Genomic DNA, 24,941 nt, shown 5'->3' on the forward strand with positions numbered 1-24,941 from the left:
TAATGAATTAAAAGAGTAATTTAAAAAAGTTAAGACAAATGAAAATGGAAACACAATATACCAAAACGTATAGGATGCAGCAAAAGCAGTTCTAAAAGAGAAATTTATAGTAATAAACACCTATACCAAAAAAGAGGAAAGATCTCAAACTACCTAAACTATTACCTCGAAGAATTAGAAAAACAAGAACAAACTAAACCCTAAATTAGCAAATGGAAAGAATAAAGATGAGAGCTGAAATAAAATAGGGACATAAAAAAATCCACAAAATAAAGAGTTTTTTTTTTTTTTTTTTAAATAAACAAATTCAACAAACCTTTAGCTAGACTAGGTAAAAAAGCTGACTCAAATAAATAAAATCAGAGATTAAAAAGGTGACATTACAATTGATAACACAGAAATACAAAGAATCATGAGACTAGTACGAACAATTATATGCCAATAAATTGAAAAATCTAGAAGAAATGAATTCCTGTACCACATTACCTCGCAAGATTGAATTATGAATAAATAGAAAACCTGAACAGGCCAATAATGAGAAAGGAGACTTGAATCAGTAATAAAAAGTCTCCTATCAAAGAAAGGCCCTGGACCTGATCGCATCACTGCTGAATTCTACCAATAGTTACAGAAGAACTAATACTAATTCTTCTCAAAGTATTTCAAAAAATTGAAGAGGAAGGAATTTTTCCTAACTTATTCTATGAGGCCAGCATTACAGATACCAGAAATAGACAAAAAAGGAAAACTACAGGCCAATATCACTGAAGAACAAATGGAAAAACCGTGAACAAAATACTACAAAACTGAATTTAACAGCACATTTAAAAGATAATTCACCATGATAAAGTGGGATTTATCCCAGGAATACAAGAATGGTTCAACATAAACAAATCAACAAACATGACATACCACATTAACAAAACAATGAAAAAAAGTCATACAATCACTTCAACAGATGCAGAAAAATCATGACAGAGTTCAATACCTCTTCATGATAAAAACTCTTAATTAGGTATAGAAGGCCACATACAATGAACCCACTGCTAATGTAATACCAAATGGGGAAAAGCTGAAAGCCTTTTACTCTAAGATCAGGAACAGGATAAGGATGTTCCCTTTTGCCACTTTTATTCAACATAGTACTGGAAGTTCTAGCTAGAGCTATTCAGCAAAAGAGAAAAATAAAACATAATAGGAAAGGAGGAAGTTAAATTGTCTCTATTTGTAGATGATATGATCCTATATACAGAAAACCCTAAGGAATCCATCCAAAACTGTTACAACTAATAAAACTCAGTAAAGTTGCAGGATACAAAATCAGCATAAAAAAACAGTAGTATCACTATATGTTAATAGCAAACTATCTAAAAATGACACAAAGAAAAAAATCTCATTTATTACCAAAAAAAATACCTAGAAATAAATGTAACCAAGGAGGTGTCAGAAAATGAAATGAATTTGAGGTGTCTCTCAAATGAAAACTATAAATCATTAATGAAAGAAATTGAAGAAGACACAAATGGAAAGATATGCATGTTCATGGACTGGAAGAATATTGTTACGATGTCCATATTGTCCAAAGTGATCCACAGATGTAATGCGATATCTATCAAAATACCAAGGACATTCTTCGCAAAAGTAGATTAAAAACAATCCTTACATTCGTATGGAACCCCAAAAGACCCTGTATAGCCAAAGCAATCTTGAGCAAAAAGAGCAAATCTGGAGGCATCATACCATCTGCCTCCAAAATATATTACAAAAGTATAGTAACCAAAATAACATGCTACTGGCATAGAAACAGACAACAGGCCAATAGAACAGAGAACCCAGAAATAAATCCACACATATACAGCCAACTGATTTTTGACAAAAGTACCAAGAACATATGTTGGGGAAAGGATAGTCTTTCTTCAATAGTGGTGCTGGGAAAACTGAATGAGTATCTATATGTTGAAGAAAGAAACTAGATCTCCTGTCTCTCATGATATATAAGAATCAATTCAGAATGAGTTAAGGATGTAAATATTAAGACTTGAAACTATGAAACTACTAGAAAACAAGATAGGGGAAATGCTTCAGAACATTGGTCAGGACAAGGAATTTTTGGATAAGACCTCAAAAGCACAACCAAAAAGACCAAAAATAAATAAATGGAATTACAACTAAAGTAAAAGGAAATCATCAATAAAGAGACAACCTACAGAATGGCAGAAATATTTGCAAACTATACATCTGACATATGGTTAATATCCAAAATATATAAGAAACTCAAACAACTCAATAGTAAAAAAACCCCCAAACAACCCAATTAAAATATAGGCAAAAGACCTGAACAGACATTTCTCTAAAGAAGACATACACATAGCCAACAGATAGATGAAAAAAAAGTTCAGTATTACTAATAATCAAGGATATGCAAATCAAAACCACAGTGAGGTACTGCCTCATCCCAATCAGAATGGCTTACCAAGAAGGCAGAAAAGAACTTCTTGGCAAGGATGTGGACAAAAGGGAATCCTTTTACACTGTTGGTGGAAATATACAGAAAAGAGTATGAGGGTTCCTCAACAAAGCAAAAATAGAACTACCATAAGATCCAGCAGTCCTACCACTGGGTATATACCCAAAGGAAATTAAATGAGTATGTCCAAGAAATATCTGCATTCCCACATTTACTGCAGCACCTTCCACAACAGCCAAGATATGGAACCAACCTAAAAGTCTACCAACAGAGGAACGGATAAAGAAAATTTGGTATAAAGTCACAATAGAATATTCTTCAGCTATTAAAAAAAAAAAAAAGAAAGAAAGAAATCCTAGCATCCTACCATTTGGAACAACATGGATGAACCCAAAGGACATTATAAACCAGGCACAGAAAGACAAATACTGCATGATTTCATATGCAGAATCTTAAAAAGCTGATCTCTTAGAAGTAGAAAGCATAATGGTGGTTATCAGAGGCTGGGGTGTTTAGCAGAGAGAAGGAAATGGGGAAATCTTGGTCAGATGACATAACGACAGATAGCAGGAATAGACTTCAACAGCTCTATTGTACAGCAAGGTGACTATAGTTAAAGACAAGGTATTGTACTCTTAAAAAACATAAAATTTGTGGATATTATGTGCTATCACCACAAAAACAATTTAACTATGTGAGGTAGTACATTTGATAGCTAGATTTAACCATTCCACAATGTATATATACTTCAAAACATCATACATCATGTTGTATACAATAAACACATAAAATGTTATCTGTACATTTAAAAAAAATATAAAAAAGCTTACATTATAGAAAAAAGAGAATACTACTTTTAAAAGTAGGCTTTTAGTTTAGTTTTACATTTCTGTCTCTCTTACCTCTTGATCTTTTTTAGTTTTTCTTTCTAGAGCCTCAAATTCATCCAAATCATTCTTTTCTTTTAATTTCAATTCCATTTCTTCTTTTTCTGTTCGTAGTTGTTCATAGTCTAATACCAGATTATCATAGTCAGCACGAAGTGAGTTCAACTCACTTTCTATATTCTCCTATTATAAACAAGAACAGATTTTCCAATCAGAAAATTCATATATTTTTTGTTTCCTTAACAAAATTTGGATTATTTAAATAACTAATTTAACTTTGATTTGATATCTTTCTAAAGGTCTACATTTTGGCAAACTAGCTAAGTTAGAATAGATTATTTTGAAAGAAGGAGAATTTTAAAAATATATCAATAAATTGTATGTTTGCCTGTGCCTGACAGGAAATTTTGATCGTAAATCCTCAAGCTCCTCAGTAATAAAACTGATAATTTAATTCCCCAATCTAACTAAATCCTATTTTATGTCTCTGATGCTTCTGAATTCAAGAACGGAAACAGAGATATTATTTATTGACTTCTAAAGCTAATGACAACTGTTTTACTATACTTAAAGAGGCCTATTTCTATTTTCTATATTATTATAAGAAAAGAGATAAACCATGAGTTAAAAAGATACTTTTCTACACCAGAGATTGTAAAAAAAACCCAAGAAACTTCTAATGTATGTCTTAGGAACACAAAAACACTTTGTCAATAATACTTCATAGGAATTAACTAACAATAATAAGGAGCACTGCAATTATATTCTAAAATTCAAATGAAAATTTCTTTACTACTTTATACAACTATACATCTTTAAACACAAGCAATATACAAAGTAAACAAGGAATCTAAACTTACTGATGTATTCACCAAAATTACCTCTCCCTGATGTATTATTCTAAACAATATAAATGCCTGACAATTGACACTTTCAAAATCAGTCTTGTCACCCTCATGAAGTTTACCAAGGCAAAACAGAAACTTTACAAACATCATGAATACTAAGATCTGCTAGTAAAGAGGTAGAAGCAAAGGTTTAGCTGCTAGCACATGTCTGCCTTATGAAATTTTTAGTCTTCCTCTAGGTGCCTGATGGTTATAAAGTAGCAATGTAAAGAGAGAAGCCTTCATTAGAGCCAAAATCATTACTGAAATTAAATGAGAACAAGTAACAATATCTAATAACAAAAGAATTTTAAAAAGAGTAAAAGCATTATATGCTGTAAAATACATTAAGTTACCTGATTTAGTAGCTTTGTTGCTGGATTCCATTCTATCTCATTTAATGTATCAAGAGTGTTACTGAAAACATCAGACTCTGAACAGACAGCTATAATTAGAGAAAAAAAAATTGTCCATAAACATGTTTACCAAATTTCCTAAGTCAAATTAAAGATTACTAAAAAAATTCTTATCAGAGATACTAAGAACTTCAAATTAACTAATATGTGCTCAGAGTATGAATACCAAAAGTACATTAATAGATACGGTGATTTATATTATTGTATGAATTAAGATGACCACTGGTTGGAATTAGTGACACAATTCAGGATCCTTAATGAAATACAGGTTAAAAGGACAAATTCTGAATTTGAGATTTGATCATTGTAAGTAGATTTTAAATGCCCCCCCAACAGACTGTACTATTGAAGAAATAATTTTGAAACAGATTCCTATGTCAATGCCACTCTTTTAAGATTAGCAAAGGCAGATGCCATATAACTAGTAATTTAATTGAATAATTAGAACAAAAATAAAAACACCTGTCTCACGTGTGTTTCAACTAGTGCATCATTCTTAAGAGAATCAGAGTAAAGAACTTATGATTACTTTATATTTATTTATTTATTTTTGAGACAGTTTCACTCTTGTCGCCCAGGCTGGAGTGCAATGGATCTTGGCTCACTGCAAGCTCCGCCTCCCAGTTTCAAGTGATTCTCCTGCCTCAGCCTCCCAAGTAGCTGGGATTACAGGTGCCTGCAACCACGCACAGCTAATTTTTTTGTATTTTTATAATTACTTATTTTAAATAATAATCTCCATTGTAATCACATGTGAAATACACAGTATTTAAACATGTTTATCACATTAACTGAGCTATAAACATTGTTTCCCTTTATAAGGATGCTTTTATAATCAAACATAGTTCCACTTGAAAAAAGCACTCACATTCATCAATTTCTCCTAATACATTTATAGACAGCTTGTGGGTTTTTGTTGTTATATTTGTTGGCATATTAAATTGATCTACATAGTTTGAGTTCTTCATTTTGTTAATTTTGCCAAGACACCAAGTAACTCTTCGTTTTCTTTTAGCCTAGGAAGAAATTAAAATTATGTCATATAGATTTGTATTCAAACATAATAAAACAAGGGAACTAGTTTCTATTTTTGAAAACCATTGACTTGGTAGAATTCTTATTAAGCCTAGTTTAAATTTTTACTAGTCTAAGGATATTGCTTTAAAAAAAAAAATCAAACTCTTGACTCTTCACTTCACGCTAACTACAGTTTTCTTTATTTCCTACTTTGTCCTCATGATTTATCCACTCCTTCCTCAGCACTTCAGGGACCCATCTCCTGGTTCTTTCCTTACCCAGCTGCTATACTTACTACTCACTCTGGTTTCTCTTCCTGTGCCTGCCTCTTAAGTAGTTTTTCCAGGTTTCACAGTCACCATTCTTCTCGTCTCTTTACTCAGTGCAAGTATCATCTCATCTTATTTGACTCTCTCAGCAACCCTAGGGTTGTAATCACATCTGAAATACACAACCCTAAGGTTGTTGAGAGTCAAATAAGATGAGATGATACTTGTATCGAGTATCAACCTTACTACATCTTTTTAACAGATGAGCTGGGTGCCCAACAAGTTTGGAGAAGTTGTGTGATGTTGTATAGCCAATTGGTGGCTGAGCCCATGTCTATTACTTCAGAGCCTTTCCATGCAACCATTCCATCACATTGCCTCTTAAGATTACTTGTTGTCCCCAGAATATACTGCATACTGTCATGCCTGAGTGCTGTTCTGCTTGACATGGCCAGCCCTTTCCACGTCCTGCTCTGCAAAAGCCCCATCATATATAAATCCTCCAATAACCTTCAGTTTAATGCTAGTTGCTACCAAAGTCACACCTGGACCTTATCATTATCTGAAAGTCATAAACCTAGACCTCTTGCTCTTATCACTGTTGTTATCCTTCCAAATCATTAATTTAGTTAATCCCACTATAGCTATTTAGCTTATCAGGGGCTATTTAGCTCTGTTCCCTTGTTGCGTGACTTTTTTTTTTTTTTTTTTTTTGCCATCTCTCTCTTGGTTCTCACCCTATCATCTTAGATTCCATAGATCACTGTAATCATGTTTGAAATTTGAGGTTAACGTTCTCAAATTATTTGACCCATTCTCTGTCCCTTACATGTACCCCACATGGCACACTCAAATGACACTGTGTTCAAGACCTTTATCAGCCTCCTGAGCACTGCCAGAGCCACACAGCCAGAAGACTGGCTGACAAGATAAACAGGATCTTTAATGCTGCTTGGCAATATTCCCTTCCCCCTTGTCAGCTTTCTTTTTCATTACCTACAAAGGCTAGCCTATTTCAAACCCTTAGTATCTCTGTAAACTTATGACTCTACCATCACCTGCCATCTCAGCAGAAAAATTAAACCTATTTCACAAAGAAAGTATAAACCTAAACTCCTAAGAGTACTACCTGCACAGAGGCCTGTCCTTTCCTCTGTGTTTGTTCCAATTCAAGAGGTGTTTCTCCTATGGTAGTCCAATTCTTTCTACTATATTCAAGATCTCATCCATCTAGGCCACCTCAATACACTACAAGATGGCTTTCACAACCCTGCTACTTAATAACTCAAATCACGTTTGCAAATAAGCTGTGTTTCCAAATGCAAATAATTTTTCGTCCATCTTTATCTTATTTAACTTCTTAGCAGAATATTACACCACTGAACACTACCTCCCTGAAATATTCTCTCCCCTTAGCTACTATATTCACTAGGTTTTATTCTTAACTCTAGAGCTAAACCTGGGCTTCTTTACAGATTCTTCTTTCTCTGCCTTACCCAACTGGAGTTTTGCCTTCTGTTACTTTGCCTTCTGTTGCCTTCTCTCAATATGCAACCAGAACAAACTTTAATTTGGATCTGTAGTAGTTAATGCCCAAATTGATATTTATATCTCAAATCTTCTACCTAATATTCACACATTTGCATTTTCAACTGCCTGATATCTCAAACAAAAGAAATCCCAAATAAAACACCCACCATTTCCACTGCTCTTTATTCAGTGTTCCTTAACTTAACCAATATTGTTACCAGCTACCCAGGAGCCAGGAATTGCTTGCAAGTCATTCTGGACACCTCCTCCTCCCTTTCTCTGCCCTCAACATCCAAACAACCACAAAGTCCTGCTAAGTTTACTTTCCAAACACTTCTCCAATTTATCCAATTCACTCCAACTCCAGAGTCAGTCTTTGCAGGCCCAAGCAGTCTGACGTGCACAGCAGCTACATCTTTCCTAACTATAATTCTGATGTCACATGCAAGGCTGTTCTTTGTTGTTAGCAAAACGTCACATTCAAATCCCTCAAGGGGGTTTAAAACGCCCCTGCTACTAGAACATCTTAAGTGCAAGGAATGCATCATGTTTCTTCACAACTCCAAGTTTTGCACATGTAGGTCTCTTTTGAAACATTCTTCTCTAGGTCCTTCATTGGGCTATTTCCTGCTCACCACTCAACCAATAGTTCTTGATTGTGTTCTGTACACCAATGTACATAATGCTTATTCATATTAATAACGTACATTAGTTGAGAATATGCGGTGTGGCAAGTGCTGTGTTGAGCTAATTCTACCTATTATCTCATTTAATCCTCACACAACACTTATGAGGTGAGTATCAAGCTCTTCCACACTGCTACTTCCACAGGAAAAAGCAGCAAAGTAATTCAAGAAATTGTCTAAGGCCAAGAGTTAGGAAATGACAGATTTAAATCCAGGCAGTCTAGCTCCAGAGATCATCCTCTTATCCATGACACCCTCACACCCCCAAAAGTCTATTCAATAAATTCCTACTCAATTAAAGACAGACAAAAAAACCCCACATAAACAAAGTCAGAATTTTGTTCACTATGTTGTTTTTATTTTCTTTCAGCAGACTCTACATTGACACAATTATGTTGTTTTATATTCTACACCAATTTTCCTGAGATTAATATTTCTGTTTAAGTATAAAATAATATTTCCACATATTCTAGAAACCTGTGGCTTCCAATCACCCAGTTTCTTTAGAATTTATTAAGCAGCATATTGCAAATAAATTATTTAAATAAACTCCAAACTTGTTGAATTAGAATCTCTACAAGTGAGAATCAGAAATTGGTATTTTTAATGAATCTCTTAGGTACTGTGAAAACACAAAATCTTCTGGGTTTCTTGAAAATATTGTATCAAAGGATAGAAAGTGCATACTACATAATAAACATATAGAAATAACAATTCTATTCTCTGTACATCAAGTTTAAGCTGTCATCTTTTAATTTTACCTTTAATTCCTGTTGTGATGTGAGGGAAGAAGAGGTCACCAGCATTCGTGTTAAGTTTTCAATTTTCTCATTCTGTACTTTCTGAAGCAAATCTTTTTCTTCCAAAAGTTGGGCCAATTGGTCTTTTTCCATTGCCTGAGCTCGCGTCTCTAAAGAAACCTATAGAATGCAATATTGGATTATGTTAATAATACATGTGGTTAAGTTTTAAAACCTTAAAAGTAGCATAAAAGAATAAAATATAACATTTGTATATGAACTATAAGAATTTTAATTTCAGTGAAATAAAATTTACTCTAACTGCAGAACATCAAAATGCAGTTACCATAATCAATAATTTCTCAGACTTACAATAAAATGCACATTTCTTCTCATGTAACTATTCTATATACCATGTATAAGACAACAATGCTGTTAGAATAACTGTATTAATTGTCTAAGAAGATATGAATAGTCAGAAGTCATAAAACAAAGACTTGAAGTCCGATAGTAAAGACAGAGATGTTCTCATAAGATTACCATTTGATATTTTAGCTCATTTTAAAAAAGATCACTAATGCATGATTTTTTACAAAATATGGGGACCATGATGGTTAAAACAAATGAGAAATTATGCTATATTATTAGATTGCAATCTAAGGGTTAGAAGAGGAATTCAGGATAACATGAAAATACAGAAAGTGGTTCTAAGTAACTCTGTAGTTTCTCTTTTTAACCGAATTCATATGTATTTGTGAAAAATTTTAAGAAATACTTCTACTTGGCCCATTTGATAATCTCAGATTTTGAAACAAAAAACAAAATCTAAAATAATTTCAAGAACCAAATCTTACAATTTATAGTAAATTAAACTAAAATTTTTATGAGTGGATTTCTTCTTGTTTAAAAATGATTTAAAACTTAAGTTGTAGCAACTCAGATATTCAGGAATGAATAGTCTCTGAGCATTTGGGCAGGTCTCCATTCTAAATTGATTCTTTCTATTTAATGAAATAAATGATTCATACATACCTCCTCTAATTGTTTTTTAAGATCCATTATTTCTTTTCTATACCTTTTCAGGAGAGCTTCATCAGTTGATACCTCATTAACATAAGGAGTATTCTTCATATATTTAGCAGTACTGGCAAACTGGAAAAAAAATACAAAAGTGCTAAGTGTTCAACACTTAAAAAAATTCAAATTTAATTAGTAATATTTAGCTTTCTTATATTCAAGTTTAAAAAACATTAATACTCTTTCCAGTTGGCGTAATACTTTTGAACAAAGGGAACATTCTATGTCCTTATAACAATGCTCTGTAACTTACCCTGGCTGATAGTCTTCAGGAGAATAAAAAAAGATATATTGAGAGAACTTAAAAACATCAGCTTATTGGAATCCCATTTACCCCTCAAGGTCCAGTGCTAACGCTTCCTCTACTCTGAAGTTTTGCTTCTAGCCAAAGATAACTCTCCTTCCTTTAAACTCTATACTAGTTATTAACTACTTAACTACTAAAATTATGTTGCAAGACAAGTGTTATGTGCCTTGTCACAGAATTCATTAATTCTGTTAAGCTAGGGACTCTAGTTTCTCTTTGAACCTGATAGTACCTTGATCTGGTGCTCAACATCTATTTAAAGCAATGTTTCTCAGAGTACAAGTACCATAAGTAACTTTAGGTGGGTACATGAAGGTGACCATTAGATAACATTGAATCGTTCATTGAGAAAGCTACCCTGCTGACATTTCTCATTTTTCTTGAGACATAGTTTCGCTCTTGTTGCCTAGGCTGGAGTGCAATGGCACGATCTCGGCCCACTGCAACCTCCGCCTCCTGGATTCAAGCGATTCTCCTGCCTCAGCCTCCCCAGTAGCTGGAATTACAGGCATGTGCTACCACACCTGGCTAATTTTGTATTTTTAGTAGAGAAAGGGTTTCTCTATGTTGGTCAGGCTGGTTCCTTTCCTTTTTAAAATAGAAAATGTAGGCCTTAGGCTCAGAGCAAATGAAGGCAATAGTTAACTACCAGGAATTTCAGAATTATTTTGTTATACAGACAGACATACAATTTTTTTGTTACCTTCTATTTGTGGCAAGTAATAATAGTTTCCTATTGATAGGACTAATATTAAAGTTTCCTTTTACAATAAATTAAGTACAAAAAGTGAGTTATTTAAAAAAATATCAAGTCAATTTCAGTAAACTAGTGTTGGATGTGGCAAAAATTGTGAAGGTAAGATACAAATAATTGAAGTCTGGCAAAATTAAATTAAGAAATGCTATTTCGTAGACAACATATTGATTATAACAGGTGTGTTAATTTAAAAAACTTTGCTTAATTTTAGTAGGTAGTTTTTTCTGCTTCAAGTTGATCTTCCCCCATATTAAGTTGAGATAAAAATCAAACTCACCTGGAGAGTAGTAAGGGTTTCATCAAAAGATACTGGAGTAATTGTGCAGATAATACGTGTCTTTGCGTTTCCTCCCAAGGAATTCTGGAGAATTCGTGTTAACTTGCTATCTCGATAATTTATGAAACCACTTAGCAAGGAATAAGTTTATGGGAGAACAAGATTGAGAATGTTTATATAACAAAGTAGTTGGTTTTTAACGCAGAACTCTTAAATCAGCCACAGTTTCAAAAATTAGTTTACAGGTTATATGAGGCAGATTAAAACTACTAACTAAAAAATATTTAAAACAGAAAGTAAATTCAATGGATTATAGTTGTATGTATAAGCTTTTGAATATATGGAAAAAATCAGTACATTTGAGTGTCATTGAAATATTGCAATGTTCAACCTAATGAAAAAGGTAAGAATTAGTAGGTAAGTACACAACGGGATAAACTTACCCAACCTGTCCATCACTAAGTTTCTTGATCACTTGTCCCAAAATAAATAAGCTTCGATTTATATTACAGCCTTCCTTGAGCCGCACACCTGAATTTATTAAACAAATACGAAAACCAAACTTGACTCCTTTTCTAGATGATAAACTTATTTATCACTAAATTAATGAGAGAAATTGGAGGGCAGATGCTAAAGTCTATGCTCTGGTTTAGACATGAGCCCATCTTTAATATCAGTGGTAGAAGGAGCTCTTTCCCTATTGGTCCCACTTCAAGTGAATCAGAAAGGTTATTACCTGAGAAAAATAGTAAAAAGACAAAAATGAAGAGGGAGGGAAGAATGTAGGGGAAAAAAAACCTGTTTCCTGAAAGAGCTTCTGTAGCTCTTTGGTTCAAATCAATTTTTTTTTTCCAACATCTAAATATAGGCAACTATGAACTTACAACCAAATTAACCTCTAATTTCTCATTTTTAAATTGTTAATATGCTTACATGGTTCAAAAAGTTTTTTAAAAAGAAGTACACTTTGAAAAAGCTCCCTTCCACGTTTATCCCATATTCGACCAGTTCCTATACCTCTACCAGGACACCACTGTTATTAGTTTATTCTTTAGAGATTTTTAAAAATACAAGTTCATATATATTTATTTCCTTCTTTCTTCACCGATATCAATAGTAACAGACCATACATACTATTTTGCACTTTGCTTTTTTTCACTTGGCAACATAGCTTAGAAAAATTTCCATATCGGTAAACACTGATCTTTTTCATTCTTTTTTGAAGTATAAAATTCCATTTTACGGCTGCATCAGACTTCATTCACCCACCCCATCCCCTGTTGAAGGACATGTAGGTTTTCAATCTACTGCCTATACAAAAAAAATTGCAAAAAATAACTTTGAACAGATGTTATTTCACAGGTGCATTAATTAGCTACTGCTGTAACATTACTACCTAACCAACCAGCTAACACAAGCATTTATTTTTTGTTCACAGGTCTGAGGATGGACTGGTTTGGAGGAAGTAGGCTAGGCTCAGTTGAGTGCCTCTACAATAGGCTGCAGAATGAGCTCAAGTCTGTTGAACAAACTTCTAATCTTCCTTGGATCAGCAGCTCTTCTAATGGCAAGAGTGCAGGTGCAAGCTAAACCATTTAAGCCTTATGAACTATTCACTTTTATCTTTGCCCAGTTTTTTGTTGCTTTTAAACTTTTAAGGCATCCGGACTTTGTATCAGTTACAAAAGGGTTTGCCCACTGTAAGTTGACTTCCAATACTTTTTATAGTTTTTTTAATATTGAAATTTTTGAGCCACTTATAACGCATTCCTTGGTATATGATATATGGATAATTTTTTTTCCCCAAATGGCCATCAATTAATGAATAATCTATCTTTTCTTCACATATTTGAAGGACCATTTTTATTGTATTCTAACTTCTGTATGTATTCAGGACTCTTGATGGATTTTCTATTCTATTCCACTGGGCTGACAATTCACATAGTTTTATTACTATGGCATTATAATGTGTTTTACTATCTTATAGTAAGATAGTAAAATCTTAAATTCCACTTTCTGCTTTTTGGAATTTTTCCGGCTACTCTTGTCTGTTATGTTTCCATACAAATTTAAAAATCATCTTACCTAGTTTAAACATGAAAATGTATTCTTGATATTTTTATTAGGATTGTGTTAAATCTAGAAATTAACCCAGAGGCCTGATATCCTTGTGATTTTGAATCTTCTACATCTAAGTATGCTTTTCCATTTTTTCAAGTATTTGTTTGTGTCCTTCAAGTCTGATTTACAAGTTTTCTTAGGCCGGGTGTGGTGGCTCACCCCTGTAATCCCAGAACTTTGGGAGGCCGAGGTGGCGGATCACTTGAGGCCAAGAGTTCGAGATCAGCCCAGCCAACATGGCGAAACTCTGTCTCTACTAAAAATACAAAAATTAGCTGGGCGTGGTGATGCATGTCTGTAATCCCAGCTACTTGGGTGGCTGAGGCACGAGAACTGCTTGAGCCCAGGAGGTGGAGGTTGCATTGAGCTGAGATCGTGCCACCGCAGTCCAGCCTGGGAGACACAGTGAGAGTCTGCCTCAAAAAAATTAAAAAAACAAAAAAACAAAACGTTTTCTTTATATCAGTCTTGTACAAATCTTTGTTGAGTGTCTTCCTAGGTATCACATCTTTTAGGTTATTATAAATAACCTACTAAAATATTTTACTAAATATTTTAACTGGTTTTTGTTTATTAATATTTTAACTTTCTAAAATTAGTATCTGTATATTAATTGTGTACCCCACTATCTTTCTTAATTTCCTTATTTTGAAAGTTTAAATGGCTTTTATGGAATTCTCATGGGCTTTCCTGCTGTACAATACCATCAATTGTATAATTTTCATTTTTTAATTGATGCTATTGTAGACTAAAATAAAAATTAACCAGATACAGATGCTGATTTCTATGTTAAAGACTTTTATCAGAAAATCATCATGAATGAATATTATTAATAATGAATATAATTACTTTATCAATTTTTTTTTTTTTTTTTTTTTTTGAGACAGAGTCTCGCTCTGTCGCCCAGGCTGGAGTGCAGTGGCCAGATCTCAGCTCACTGCAAGCTCCGCCTCCCGGGTTCACGCCATTCTCCTGCCTCAGCCTCCCGAGTAGCTGGGACCACAGGCGCCGCCACCTCGCCCGGCTAATTTTTTGTGTTTTTAGTAGAGACGGGGTTTCGCCGTGTTAGCCAGGATGGTCTCGATCTCCTGACCTTGTGATCCGCCCGTCTCGGCCTCCCAAAGTGCTGGGATTACAGGCTTGAGCCACCGTGCCCGGCCTACTTTATCAATTTCTAAAAATGCCTGGTAGTACTTTTTAATCCTATAAAATAGGAAGACATTAAGACTAACATATTTCATGAGTTTTAATTACCTTCAGCTCCTGTTTGAGCAGCTCTTTCACTGCCTGCAAGATCAACCAAATTCTGTAAGATAGATAAAAACAAATCTTTAGGGCAGATAATTTGAAATAATAAAATTCAAACTACTGAAAGAATATTTTTAATACATGGTATATCTGAATATTCTATCTGTATCCATGTCTCCCATGCTACTGTTTAGGCATTCCCTTTTTTCTCTGAGTCAAACTGTTCTCTATCTGTTCCTTTCTTTATATCTTCCATAATGCTGCCAGTATAGGTTCTGTTTCCTATACAAAGTCCAAAAACTTACTATGGCAAATATAATTCTTTATAAGCTGGCACTTGCATTGCTCCAACTTTGTATCTATCTATCCCTTATTCTTATCTCTAGTTGAACTACTCACTATTCCCCAAACATCCCATGTACTTCTACACCTTCAAGCACAAGCTTTTTGCTATTTCCTTTATTCAGTTAGTTCTAATGTTCTAGTCTGTCCTTATTCTTTATTTAAGAACCAGGCACAAAGATTATCTCCTCGAGGTAGCTTTGCCTACTTTATCCTTCCTCCCTGCCAGATCTCAGATGAACTGCTCCTTGAACTGCATAACCAGAACTCTTTATAAACATGACTTATAGATACAACTTACAGTTATAACACTTATTTTGTTGGGCTAGTCATGTATGCTAGCTGTACTATGCTGTAGCAATACCATGACTTTACTGTGGCATCTTTAAGAGCTGGACCTCTCTTTCATTTCACAAATATTATTGAAAAGAAGTGGCTACTTATCATGCTCCCGGAAGTGCATCAGGTGCTAGGGCTACAAATAAATAAGATCTCTGCTCTCATGGAGCTTACATTCTACATATAGGAGGAGGCTGGTGAGAAGAGATAAAAAGACAAATAAGAAACATGTTGTGATAAGTGTAACAGAGATTATTTAAATATAGAGCTGGAAAAGGGGCCAGTAGGTTTAGGTTCACGGGATTGGACAGCAGTGTAAGGCTTGTCGTTAAGCTGAGATCTGAATGACCAGAGAAGAGGAAGCTGGTCCCAAAAAGCTCAAGGGAAACAGTAGTCTAGACAAAAAGAAGAGCCAAAACATTTAAGTCACAAAGCAGAATGTGCTCAGTGTGTTCAAAAAAATAGAAAAGGCAGTGTGGAACAGTTGGTGAAGTGAAGACAGGAAAAGATAGAATAAGAGAAGCAGACAGGGGCCAGATTACGCAGGACTTTTTAAGTAAGATAAAAAACTCCGAAATGTTTAAATTCAATGAGAAGCCACTGCAGGGCTTTATGCAAGGGAGTAATAGAACCCTGCATAAAGCCCAGCAATGGCTTCCGCAATGGATCCACTACGACTACTGGGTGGAGGATGGATTGGGAAGGGGCAAGAGCAGCCGCAGGCAGCCCCATCAGGCGGCTGGGGCAGGAATCTGGGTGAGAGATAATACCAGCTTGGGTTAGGGAGGTGGCAGAGGAAACTGCTTGTAAGAGAAGCAGTGGAGGGATGTCTTGTTTATTTATTTTTTTAGTCTCAGAGCCCAACACCATGCTCAGAACACAATAACGACTTAGTAAATATTGTGAGTGATATGAAAGAAAGTCAAACCTTTGTTATTTCTCTCTGTGGAGATTTTTGAGACTAGTTAGGTAAATATGCATTACCAGTTGAGTCTGATTTTTCTTGCATAGTGTCCACTACAGATGACACAGATACATAATAAAAGGGCAAAGTGGTAATGAAGGCAGCATGAGTGAAGGTTAAAGATGAGAACAAGCATTCATATTCAAAGATACTCAGAGGCCCAACCTATGAGGGAGGAGTTCATTGAAGCAGAAGGAAATAAAGTTAGATTGGTTAAGAGTGTCCAAATCTTGCCCCGGGAAGTGACATACAAAAGCAGTGGTTAGTATATTAGAAATCCTTATTATGACTTCAAGAAACAAAAACAAGAGTCATGGAGACAAGGTTCCAGGAGACTGACGTAATTCAAGAGAGATGAGAAAGTAAATGAGTGTAGCACCCACGGGAATGTTCAAAGGTAGGATCAATAAGAAATGGGACAAGTGGACAAAGAGAAAGGCAGAAAAAGATGAGTCAAAATTGACTTGGGTGTCCACCTTAGGCAGCTAGGATAATGCTGCTTTTACTGGAAATAAGGAATATTCACTATGGTAGGAAGAAAATAGTTTCGTTTTACACATATTAAAGTTTGAGATATTGATGGGACACAATTATAACTATCTTTAGGAAGACATGAATTAGAATTCAGAGACTATACATAAAATATTTGGCAGTTATCAACATGGAAATGATGACAATGTTTGAGAGCAAGAATTAAGGAAGAAAGGCCACAGGATACCTCCAAGTTTTTTTTTTTTTTTTCAATTTTTTTAGGAGGGTAGAGAAAAAGAAGCCAGGGTAGAAAACAGAGGAGTACAGCTAAGAGAAACTGGATATTATCATCCCACCAAGGCCAGGAGATAATCAGAAAAAAGCCACCTCTAAAGAGCCAGAGATGACTCCTTAGAGGAGACTTCTTTCCAAGAAGATTCTTAGTGTAAGTGGGTAGGCTGGAGGGTTGGAACAGATAGAACACCGATGACAAAGCATCAAGTAACATGAGGAAAATCATCAAGGAGATCACTGAATATGCCAAGAGTATTAAAGCTAAACTATTGAAAGTTAAAATTATATGAAATATCACAGTGTTGGATGAGAAAATAAAAGAGGTTAGGTTTTGGTTTTTTATTGTTAAATTAAAACAAGATTAAAGTCTACTAAAAATAAGTTATACAATTTTATAGCAAAATAGCTAAGGTGAAATTAGGATTGAATATTAAGTAATTAATAATCTAACTTTATAAAATCTGAAAATGAATAAACATATCATAGATTGCTTTTTTCCCTGAAGTTTTCTACTCAAATAATCTTAAATCATATCCCACATCAAGCTAAAGAATTTAGGCCCTAAAGGTGCAGAATAAAGCAATATGGTAAAGGGTAGAAAAGGAGCAAGAAACAGACAGCAATAATTTAGTGTGGCAAGAAGGAAGTGAAGGTTTACTTATGTGCTATATAAGAATGTTTGCATAATGCTTACATTTACTTATTCAACAAATCTATATTAGACATAAAATAGGTATAATGTGTTGGGGCTACAAGGATGAATGCAGTATCACTCCTCAATGGATTTAGTCTAAAATACTATGTTTATAATACAAAATGTATTTTCTTATTGTACTTAAGTAAAACCTAAAATAATGTGATTACTTTTTAACCATCCAACCTAGATTTTTGTTGATCACCTAAATTACATTGGCTGAGATTTTTAAAAAAGACCCTCAAATTCTAAGATGACTTAAATTGTTAAATGTGTATAGAAAAAAATTATACTTCATTAATGGTTAGAAAAAACATCAATTCCTATAACCCTATAGCCCTGATATTTAAATTTTAGGAGATGGCAACCATGACATAACAGGAAGAAAGATCCTCTGAATTTTTCCTACAACATTTTAGCTAGGAATTTGATGATACTGACAAGACTAAGCAGACAAGTTGTAGACTTCCTCCCACATTTAGTTCAGTTAACAGTTCTTATTAAACCAAACATCCAGCAGCTAAATTAAATTTTGTTTTGGCTCATACAGTACATTATTATGGTTCATTAATACTCACCAAATGGGATACCTTAACAGATCCTTCACAATTAGAAGGTTCACCTTTCTCTCTACTTTCCAAAATCTAGATAGAAAAAGCAAGCTGTAGAAAAATTAGTGCATTCTTACTTGGAAGATCTAATAGATAGACAGAGAGAATTACCTACCATCCTAAAGATGGTATGAGAACGACTGCTTCTTTGATTCATTTTTGTTTCTCCATAATGCCTGTTCTCTGTAAAAATGAGTTATATTTCAGCTGCATATATATTAAAATCCACAGAAACACAATAATTTTTAACTTAAAGAAGTGTGATTTGAAGCCTAAACGTGCTTGATTGAAAAGATAGTTTTTACAAATGTTTTAAAGAAATACAGCATAAAGTCTTACTTTCTCCCTTTGTAATCCACTTCAAAGCCATTTCTGATGTATATACAACTTCTTCTGTGAGATCAGCAACATACACATTCCTCTGAAACAAGTTTAATTACAGAGAAGATTAGAGAAATAGAAGTCACAAGTTTGCTTTTCAAAACAAGGTGCAAACTATTATAGAATTCATTTGTGAAAGTTAAAAGTGGCAAATGGAACCATAATTCTGTAGAAATGTAACAAATAATTCTATGAATACCCACAATTTATTTCATATACCAAAGCACACAAATTCTAACCTGATACTTCCATCTTGCTATTTTTACACTTAAACCAAAATATTAGCGCTGTCAGTATTTGAAAACTATTCATGTTGTTTAACAGATGAATATAAATACTTCAAAAAAACCCTCACATATTATAGAAATAGGAGACACTTTAAAAACTATAGAAATTACAGGTAAATGTTCAAGAACAATAAACTCAATAAGTAAGTCAATTTTAAAGCTCCCTTAAGTCTGCTACTCACATTGACATCTTCTCGAATAATTAGAGGTTTCATTTTTTGAGTGCCACAGAGTAAATCTGTAATGGTTTCATTGTATATTTCCATGTAAGATACACGTAAGAGAAATTCCCTATCAGGAAACTAGAAGAAAAAAATTATATAAAAACACCAGGAAGCATCCAATTGTGAAAACCTAATACTAAATGCTCATGTGCTTAAAGAGGTAAAATGTCTGTAAAACAAACTAAGAAAACCCTTGGTTCTAATGTTGACAAAATAATAAACACAAAAATATAAAAGCATCGCTACAGAAATAATGAAAAGTGAAGTACCATAAAGCTGGGAGAACACCAACTCTAGGCTCAAACTCTAGGCTCAAAATAAAACCTTATCAAAAGATGTTCTTATTTTTTTTTTTCATTTTTGATATAAACATTTAATAAAATAGGGATGGGTAGATTTTTCTCTAATAAGATGGAGTACATCTGTCTCAGCAAAAAAGTCAATATCATGTTTAATGAGAAGACACCAGAAGTATCCCCACTAAAGTTTCCCCACTGAAATCAGGAGCAAGACAAGAATATCTGCTATCACACTACAAGATGTTCTTATTTTAATAAAAATGCTAATTTAAAACCATCTCTTAACTAACTAGGTTGCCTATTCTGGCTTTCTGCCTCCCTTCTTTTTTTTTTTTTTTTAACCTACATCTACTTTCTACTGTTCCTTTATAATCACTGATAGTTAAATGGTTAGGTGGAGCTAACCATGATAAAATTTTCTTGTTCCTTAATGCCTACTTTTTGTTCAGAGTATTATTGTTGCAGAATTCAAGGGAAAGAATAAAAGAAATTTAAGTTTTATAAAGTAAATTGTGGAGATAAAAGTGAATCTATGCTATGTCTTTCTTCTTTCACCATGGATAATCAAACAATAACTGTAAATCTACTTCCTTTCATCTTTACAAGAGAAATACACTAAGACTCGTACCCAGTTTTTACTAGTTTTACCTGTACGTACTAGAAATCCAGTTAAGTTACTTACCTTCTTAATTTTTTGGAAAATGTCATGAATTGCCCTGGGTGTAACTCCCAAATGATCTTCTGAACCCATCATGGTATATGTTTTTCCTGAAGCGGTCTGTCCATAGGCAAATATAGTACCTGCAAAAAACAAAACACACATATGCAAAGATTAAAAACAAACCTATAATGGGTAAAACTATGCATGCTTGTTGCACAGACGCCCAAGACTGAAATGTTTCTGCAACATTGAGTGAATACAAACCATTGTAGCCTTGTATGGCAGAATCGATGATTGGTGCTGCTATTTCTTCATACACATTTTTGGTAGTTTCATTACCATGAAAGACACGATCTAAACAACAACAGCAACAACAATAACACAGAAGTTAAACCAAATGAATCAACTGCGTTTTCATTGCAAATCAGTAATTATTCCTAAAAGTAAAACTGTCAGAATGTAGGATGGTCAAGTATTTAAGACAGTATTTTCTTCAACTTTTTGGTTCTCTGAAAATACCCTTCCCTAAGGTGAAATGAGTTCATTTACACACAAAAAAAATACACTACAAATCAACTTTTCTATGTTCTTTCCAGAGTCAGTAAGGCATAGTGTTTGCACATGGGGGTCTGAAATCTACCTAGATGAAAATTAGATAACTGTCATTACAACTGTTTTAAATACCAGTTGGTTACCTTACTTAAACACATGATGTATAAACAATTTTGTTTCCAGTGAAGCAGTTTGTAGAAGGCTTAATCTAATCTTTAGTGACAACTCTAATATTATTGATTAACCTTTTGTAGTTTTAATAGCAAAAGGATAATACGGTAACTTTTTATGCTATTATAAGCTTACCAAAATTGAAGGATTTACTTCCATCAACTTGATAAATGGCATTATTGTCAGTTTTCCAGTAAACTTGGGCAGTTTCTCCAAGTGATTCTTCTCTAAAAGAATAAAAACACTGCATTTTAACCAGTCATAAAAGTCATGTCATAGGAGGGATAATTTAAAAGATTTCACTTTCTACAGGATATTTTGAAAGATAATAATATAAGAGAATGACAGAAAGTCCATCTTTGAGGATTCAAGTCTTAAATGGAGCTTCAGTGACCTCCTGCCCCCTCAAAAGTGTATTCTTGTGAAGGCTTTCATTCTCACCCTCTCCCCCAGTACTGGTAAATGAAGGGATGGTTCAAAATGCAACTCTGATTGTGTCTGTCTTGCTTAAAATTCTTAAAACCTTTTAGAAACTTATGAAATCCTCAGCATGGTACGAGTCCTAGATCATGTCTTTTCTCTCTTCCATTTTCCTCTGAATTCCTAGATACATCCTAAGCTCTACCTGAAGGTCTTCCCCAAATGACAGATGTAACCTCTCTGTGCCTGGAGTACTCTGACTTTCCTTTCCATTAAGTAACATAGCCATTATTTCACTCTTGAAAAGTGTCAAGACCTTCCTGACACCAGTTCACCCCACGGAAGCTGTCTTCTCTCTGATGGGCTAATGACTCCTCTAGCAAACATTCTCCACCCGCCCATCATTAACACTTGTCACAAAGTATCTTAATGGTTTCTTTATGCAGCGGTTTAAGGCATTAGATAACAAGCTCCTCAAAAATAGGAAATCCCTGATCTTGGTATTTACATTTATTAAACCCCGTGTTCAATAAAAATTTCACACTCACACAAAGTGTTAGCATTTTGGGTCGAAGGCCAGAAGCCAGCGAAGCAAACTGACTTCATTTATTCCTCTTCCTGCTTTTTCTCCATAGCATTTATTAAGTACCTATCACCACATAACATCTTACATTTTCAACTTTACTTTCTGTCTCTCCCCATTAGAATGGAAGAGCCACTGGGCAATGACAGGAGTGTCTGTGTCGTATAAAGGTACTAAAAAAATTGATAAATACTTGTGGAATGAATGAAGTCTTGAGTGACGACTAACTCAATGTGACAAGACAGACTAGCTCTTGTCTTCAGGGGGTCTGAAGACAGCAGTTACGTGCAAAATGACTAACTGTGATGAGAGCTAGGAAGGCACGGTCCCATACGACTTCTCTAGGGCGGGGAATGGGGCAGGGAGGAGCAGACGCGGCAAGGCAGAGCAGCACAGACGGGAAGGTCTGTAATGTCAGCGAGACTGAGTTAAATTTAAGTGAATCTCTCAGCTGGAAAGTATCTTCTAGATCTCTGATCCTCCCCCGTCACTTTACAGACCCTGAAACGGTGGCCAGCGGCCGAGTTACTAGACAGCAGAGCCGGGAAGCAGCTGCTCCTGGAAACGCCGCAGGCCTGGCTCCTCCGGCTCAGGGCGGCGCCGCAGGCCCAGCGGGCACCGGGCCGTGGTGCGGGCCCCCTACCTGCTGTTCAGCGGCCGCACTCGCACGCAGACGGCCACAGCTCCTTCCTCCGCCATCGTGTTAGGCTGAACAGGTCCCAGGAAAATGGCCAGGACCCTCCGCGGCCGACGCTTCAGGGCGCACGGTCCGCCCCGCCTTTAAATTTAAAATTTCCCAAACGCTGCATCTGATTGAGCCGTGGCCTCGTGACGTCATGGGCCATTCCACCTGCGGGGCAGCGCGGGGGACGCAAGGCGGGCGGCGGGACTACAGCTAAACACGAGAGGGGATTTAAAGGGCCTGGCGGAGAGTCGCAGAAGAGGGTCGGAGGGAGGGGCGCCCGGGAGTCGGCGGAGAGCGGTGGTCCTGGAATACCAGAATACTATAATCTGCCAAAAGCCAGCAAACATCATCCTCCACCCCATCCTTAAAGAGTTTGGAACCCGTAGACGAAACCAGGTAGAGATACATGTATTTTTCATTACCCAAACAGAATTGCTGTCCTTTAAAGAAACTGCACCAACAGTTTAAAATAAACTTCAAACAGCAGGAGTTGAAACTCACTGTGCAGTCCAGAAACGTGACAAGCCTGTTGTGCGCCTTAGAAAATCTGAGTTTAGGCTTTTTTCCTGTTTCTTTCTCTCTTTCTGTAACTCGTTTCCATTAGCTGTGGCTTCCTAAGAGGTTGAATTAGGGAAAATAATTACTGAGGACTGAAAAACTGAATGGATTGATACTTTTTTTTGGAGACTGAGTCTTGCTCTGTCACCGCAGGCTGGAGTGCAGTGGTGCCATCTCGGCTCACTGCAACCTCCACCTCCTGCTTTCAAGCGATTCTCCTGCCTCAGCCTCCGGAGTAACTGGGATTACTGGCACTTGCCACCACGCCCAGCTAATTTTTGTATTTTTAGTAGAGAGGGGGCTTCGCCATGTTGGCCAAGCTGGTCTCAAACTCCTGACCTCAGGTGATCCACCCACCTCAGTCTCCCAAAGTGCTGGGATTATAGGCGTGAGCCACCCCTCCTGGCCTGGGTTAACTTTTATTAACTGAGAGGGAAATCTATTCTAAATACAGTATTTTTTTCCTCAAAAATAGTGCTTGTCTTCCTTTTCTCTCTCTCTCTCTCTCTCTCTTTTTTTAATAGACATGAGTTCTTGCTCTGTCACCTAGGCTAGAGTGCAGTGGCCTGAACACAGCTCACTGAAGGCTCAACTCCTGGCCTCAGCTCAAGAGGGGTTCCCGCCTCAACCTCCTGAGTAGCTTGGATTACAGGCACATCACTAGCCCAGATGATTTTTAATTTTTTTGTGGAGACGGGGTGGGGTGGGGATTAGGGTAGGGAGTGGGGTCTCACAGTGTTGCCCAGGCGTTTCTTGAACTTCTAGGCTCAAACGATCCTCCTGCCTCGGCCTCCCAAAGTGCTGGGATTACAAGCATGAGCCACTGTGCCTGGCCTAGCTCTTTATGTGTACTTTAGAAACTTATCCAAGATGTTTCATTTATTAAGAGAAATTCAAGGTGCACAGTTATATACACAGAATATGTCTGGATATACATACATAATTTCTGGAAAGATACACAGAATATGCCTAATTTCCTTGCAGAGTGAGGACTGAGTTAGATGGTAGACTGAGTTAGATGAAAGTAGTTTCTTTCAATTTAAAGAAACTAGTTAATAGATAAGAACAGTAAAGAAAACTGAGTCAATTCATTCAATATTTGTTTAAATATTGGTTATTTAAATGTTGGTTAACCAGCTGTGAGGTAGTATAAACAACTCTTTTTTATTGCTAGACTGTAAAGATACTTGGCTATATCTAGTAAGAAAATACAGAGTTAAGGAAGGTACATTTTAACTGTAGTTTTTATTTTTAATGGTGGGCAAATATGCCACATAGCTGAAGGCAAGGAACCTATGAAGAAGGAGAAGGGAGATGTGATTAATCAAAATTTCTAATGAGACAAGAGGAGATTGGTTTGCGAGTAAAGAGAAGGCATCAGCCTTTCATAGTTGTGCTTATGATAGTTGCTATGACTGTCTTTTTGTTGTCATCATCACAGCAGGTGACATTTATTGAATATTTACTATATGCCAGGCTTTCTATTATATACTCTATATCCAATTTTTCATCTGACTTTCCAAATTGTTCATCAAGAAATATTCATTGAACAACTATTATGTGCCACATACGGTTCTAGGGTCAGGAAGCACAACAGTGAATAGAATAGACAAAGCACTTGTTGTTGTAGAGTTGTTATTCTCTTAGGGGAGATGGATACTGAAAAATCTCAATCTCTGTCTCTCTTTCTCTCCACACACACACACACACACACACACA

The 24,941-nt window shown here is 35.5% G+C and overlaps 1 protein-coding gene across 7 annotated transcripts in view; it reads right to left on the reverse strand.

The window, feature by feature from the left end:
• CENPE (centromere protein E) overlaps positions 1 to 22,790 on the reverse strand; it is an 87,486-nt gene extending 64,696 nt beyond the window's left edge. For all 7 annotated transcript variants that reach the window (XM_015138903.3, XM_078002041.1, XM_078002043.1 and 4 more), the window contains exons 1-16: positions 22,623 to 22,790; positions 21,112 to 21,203; positions 20,518 to 20,607; positions 20,275 to 20,393; positions 19,252 to 19,371; positions 18,741 to 18,822; positions 18,517 to 18,584; positions 18,369 to 18,434; positions 14,693 to 14,744; positions 11,761 to 11,848; positions 11,318 to 11,447; positions 9,932 to 10,051; positions 8,921 to 9,079; positions 5,526 to 5,673; positions 4,598 to 4,686; positions 3,370 to 3,537 (exon numbers count right to left, since the gene is read on the reverse strand). In XM_015138903.3, coding sequence (XP_014994389.3) covers positions 3,370 to 3,537; positions 4,598 to 4,686; positions 5,526 to 5,673; positions 8,921 to 9,079; positions 9,932 to 10,051; positions 11,318 to 11,447; positions 11,761 to 11,848; positions 14,693 to 14,744; positions 18,369 to 18,434; positions 18,517 to 18,584; positions 18,741 to 18,822; positions 19,252 to 19,371; positions 20,275 to 20,393; positions 20,518 to 20,607; positions 21,112 to 21,203; positions 22,623 to 22,678 — 1,647 coding nt within the window. In that variant the 5' untranslated portion in view covers positions 22,679 to 22,790. The remainder of the gene's footprint in view (positions 1 to 3,369; positions 3,538 to 4,597; positions 4,687 to 5,525; positions 5,674 to 8,920; positions 9,080 to 9,931; positions 10,052 to 11,317; positions 11,448 to 11,760; positions 11,849 to 14,692; positions 14,745 to 18,368; positions 18,435 to 18,516; positions 18,585 to 18,740; positions 18,823 to 19,251; positions 19,372 to 20,274; positions 20,394 to 20,517; positions 20,608 to 21,111; positions 21,204 to 22,622) is intronic.
• Positions 22,791 to 24,941: the final 2,151 nt, after the last annotated feature.

This window comes from Macaca mulatta, chromosome 5 (genome assembly GCF_049350105.2).
Source record: "Macaca mulatta isolate MMU2019108-1 chromosome 5, T2T-MMU8v2.0, whole genome shotgun sequence".
Classification (NCBI taxonomy): Eukaryota; Metazoa; Chordata; class Mammalia; order Primates; family Cercopithecidae; genus Macaca; species Macaca mulatta.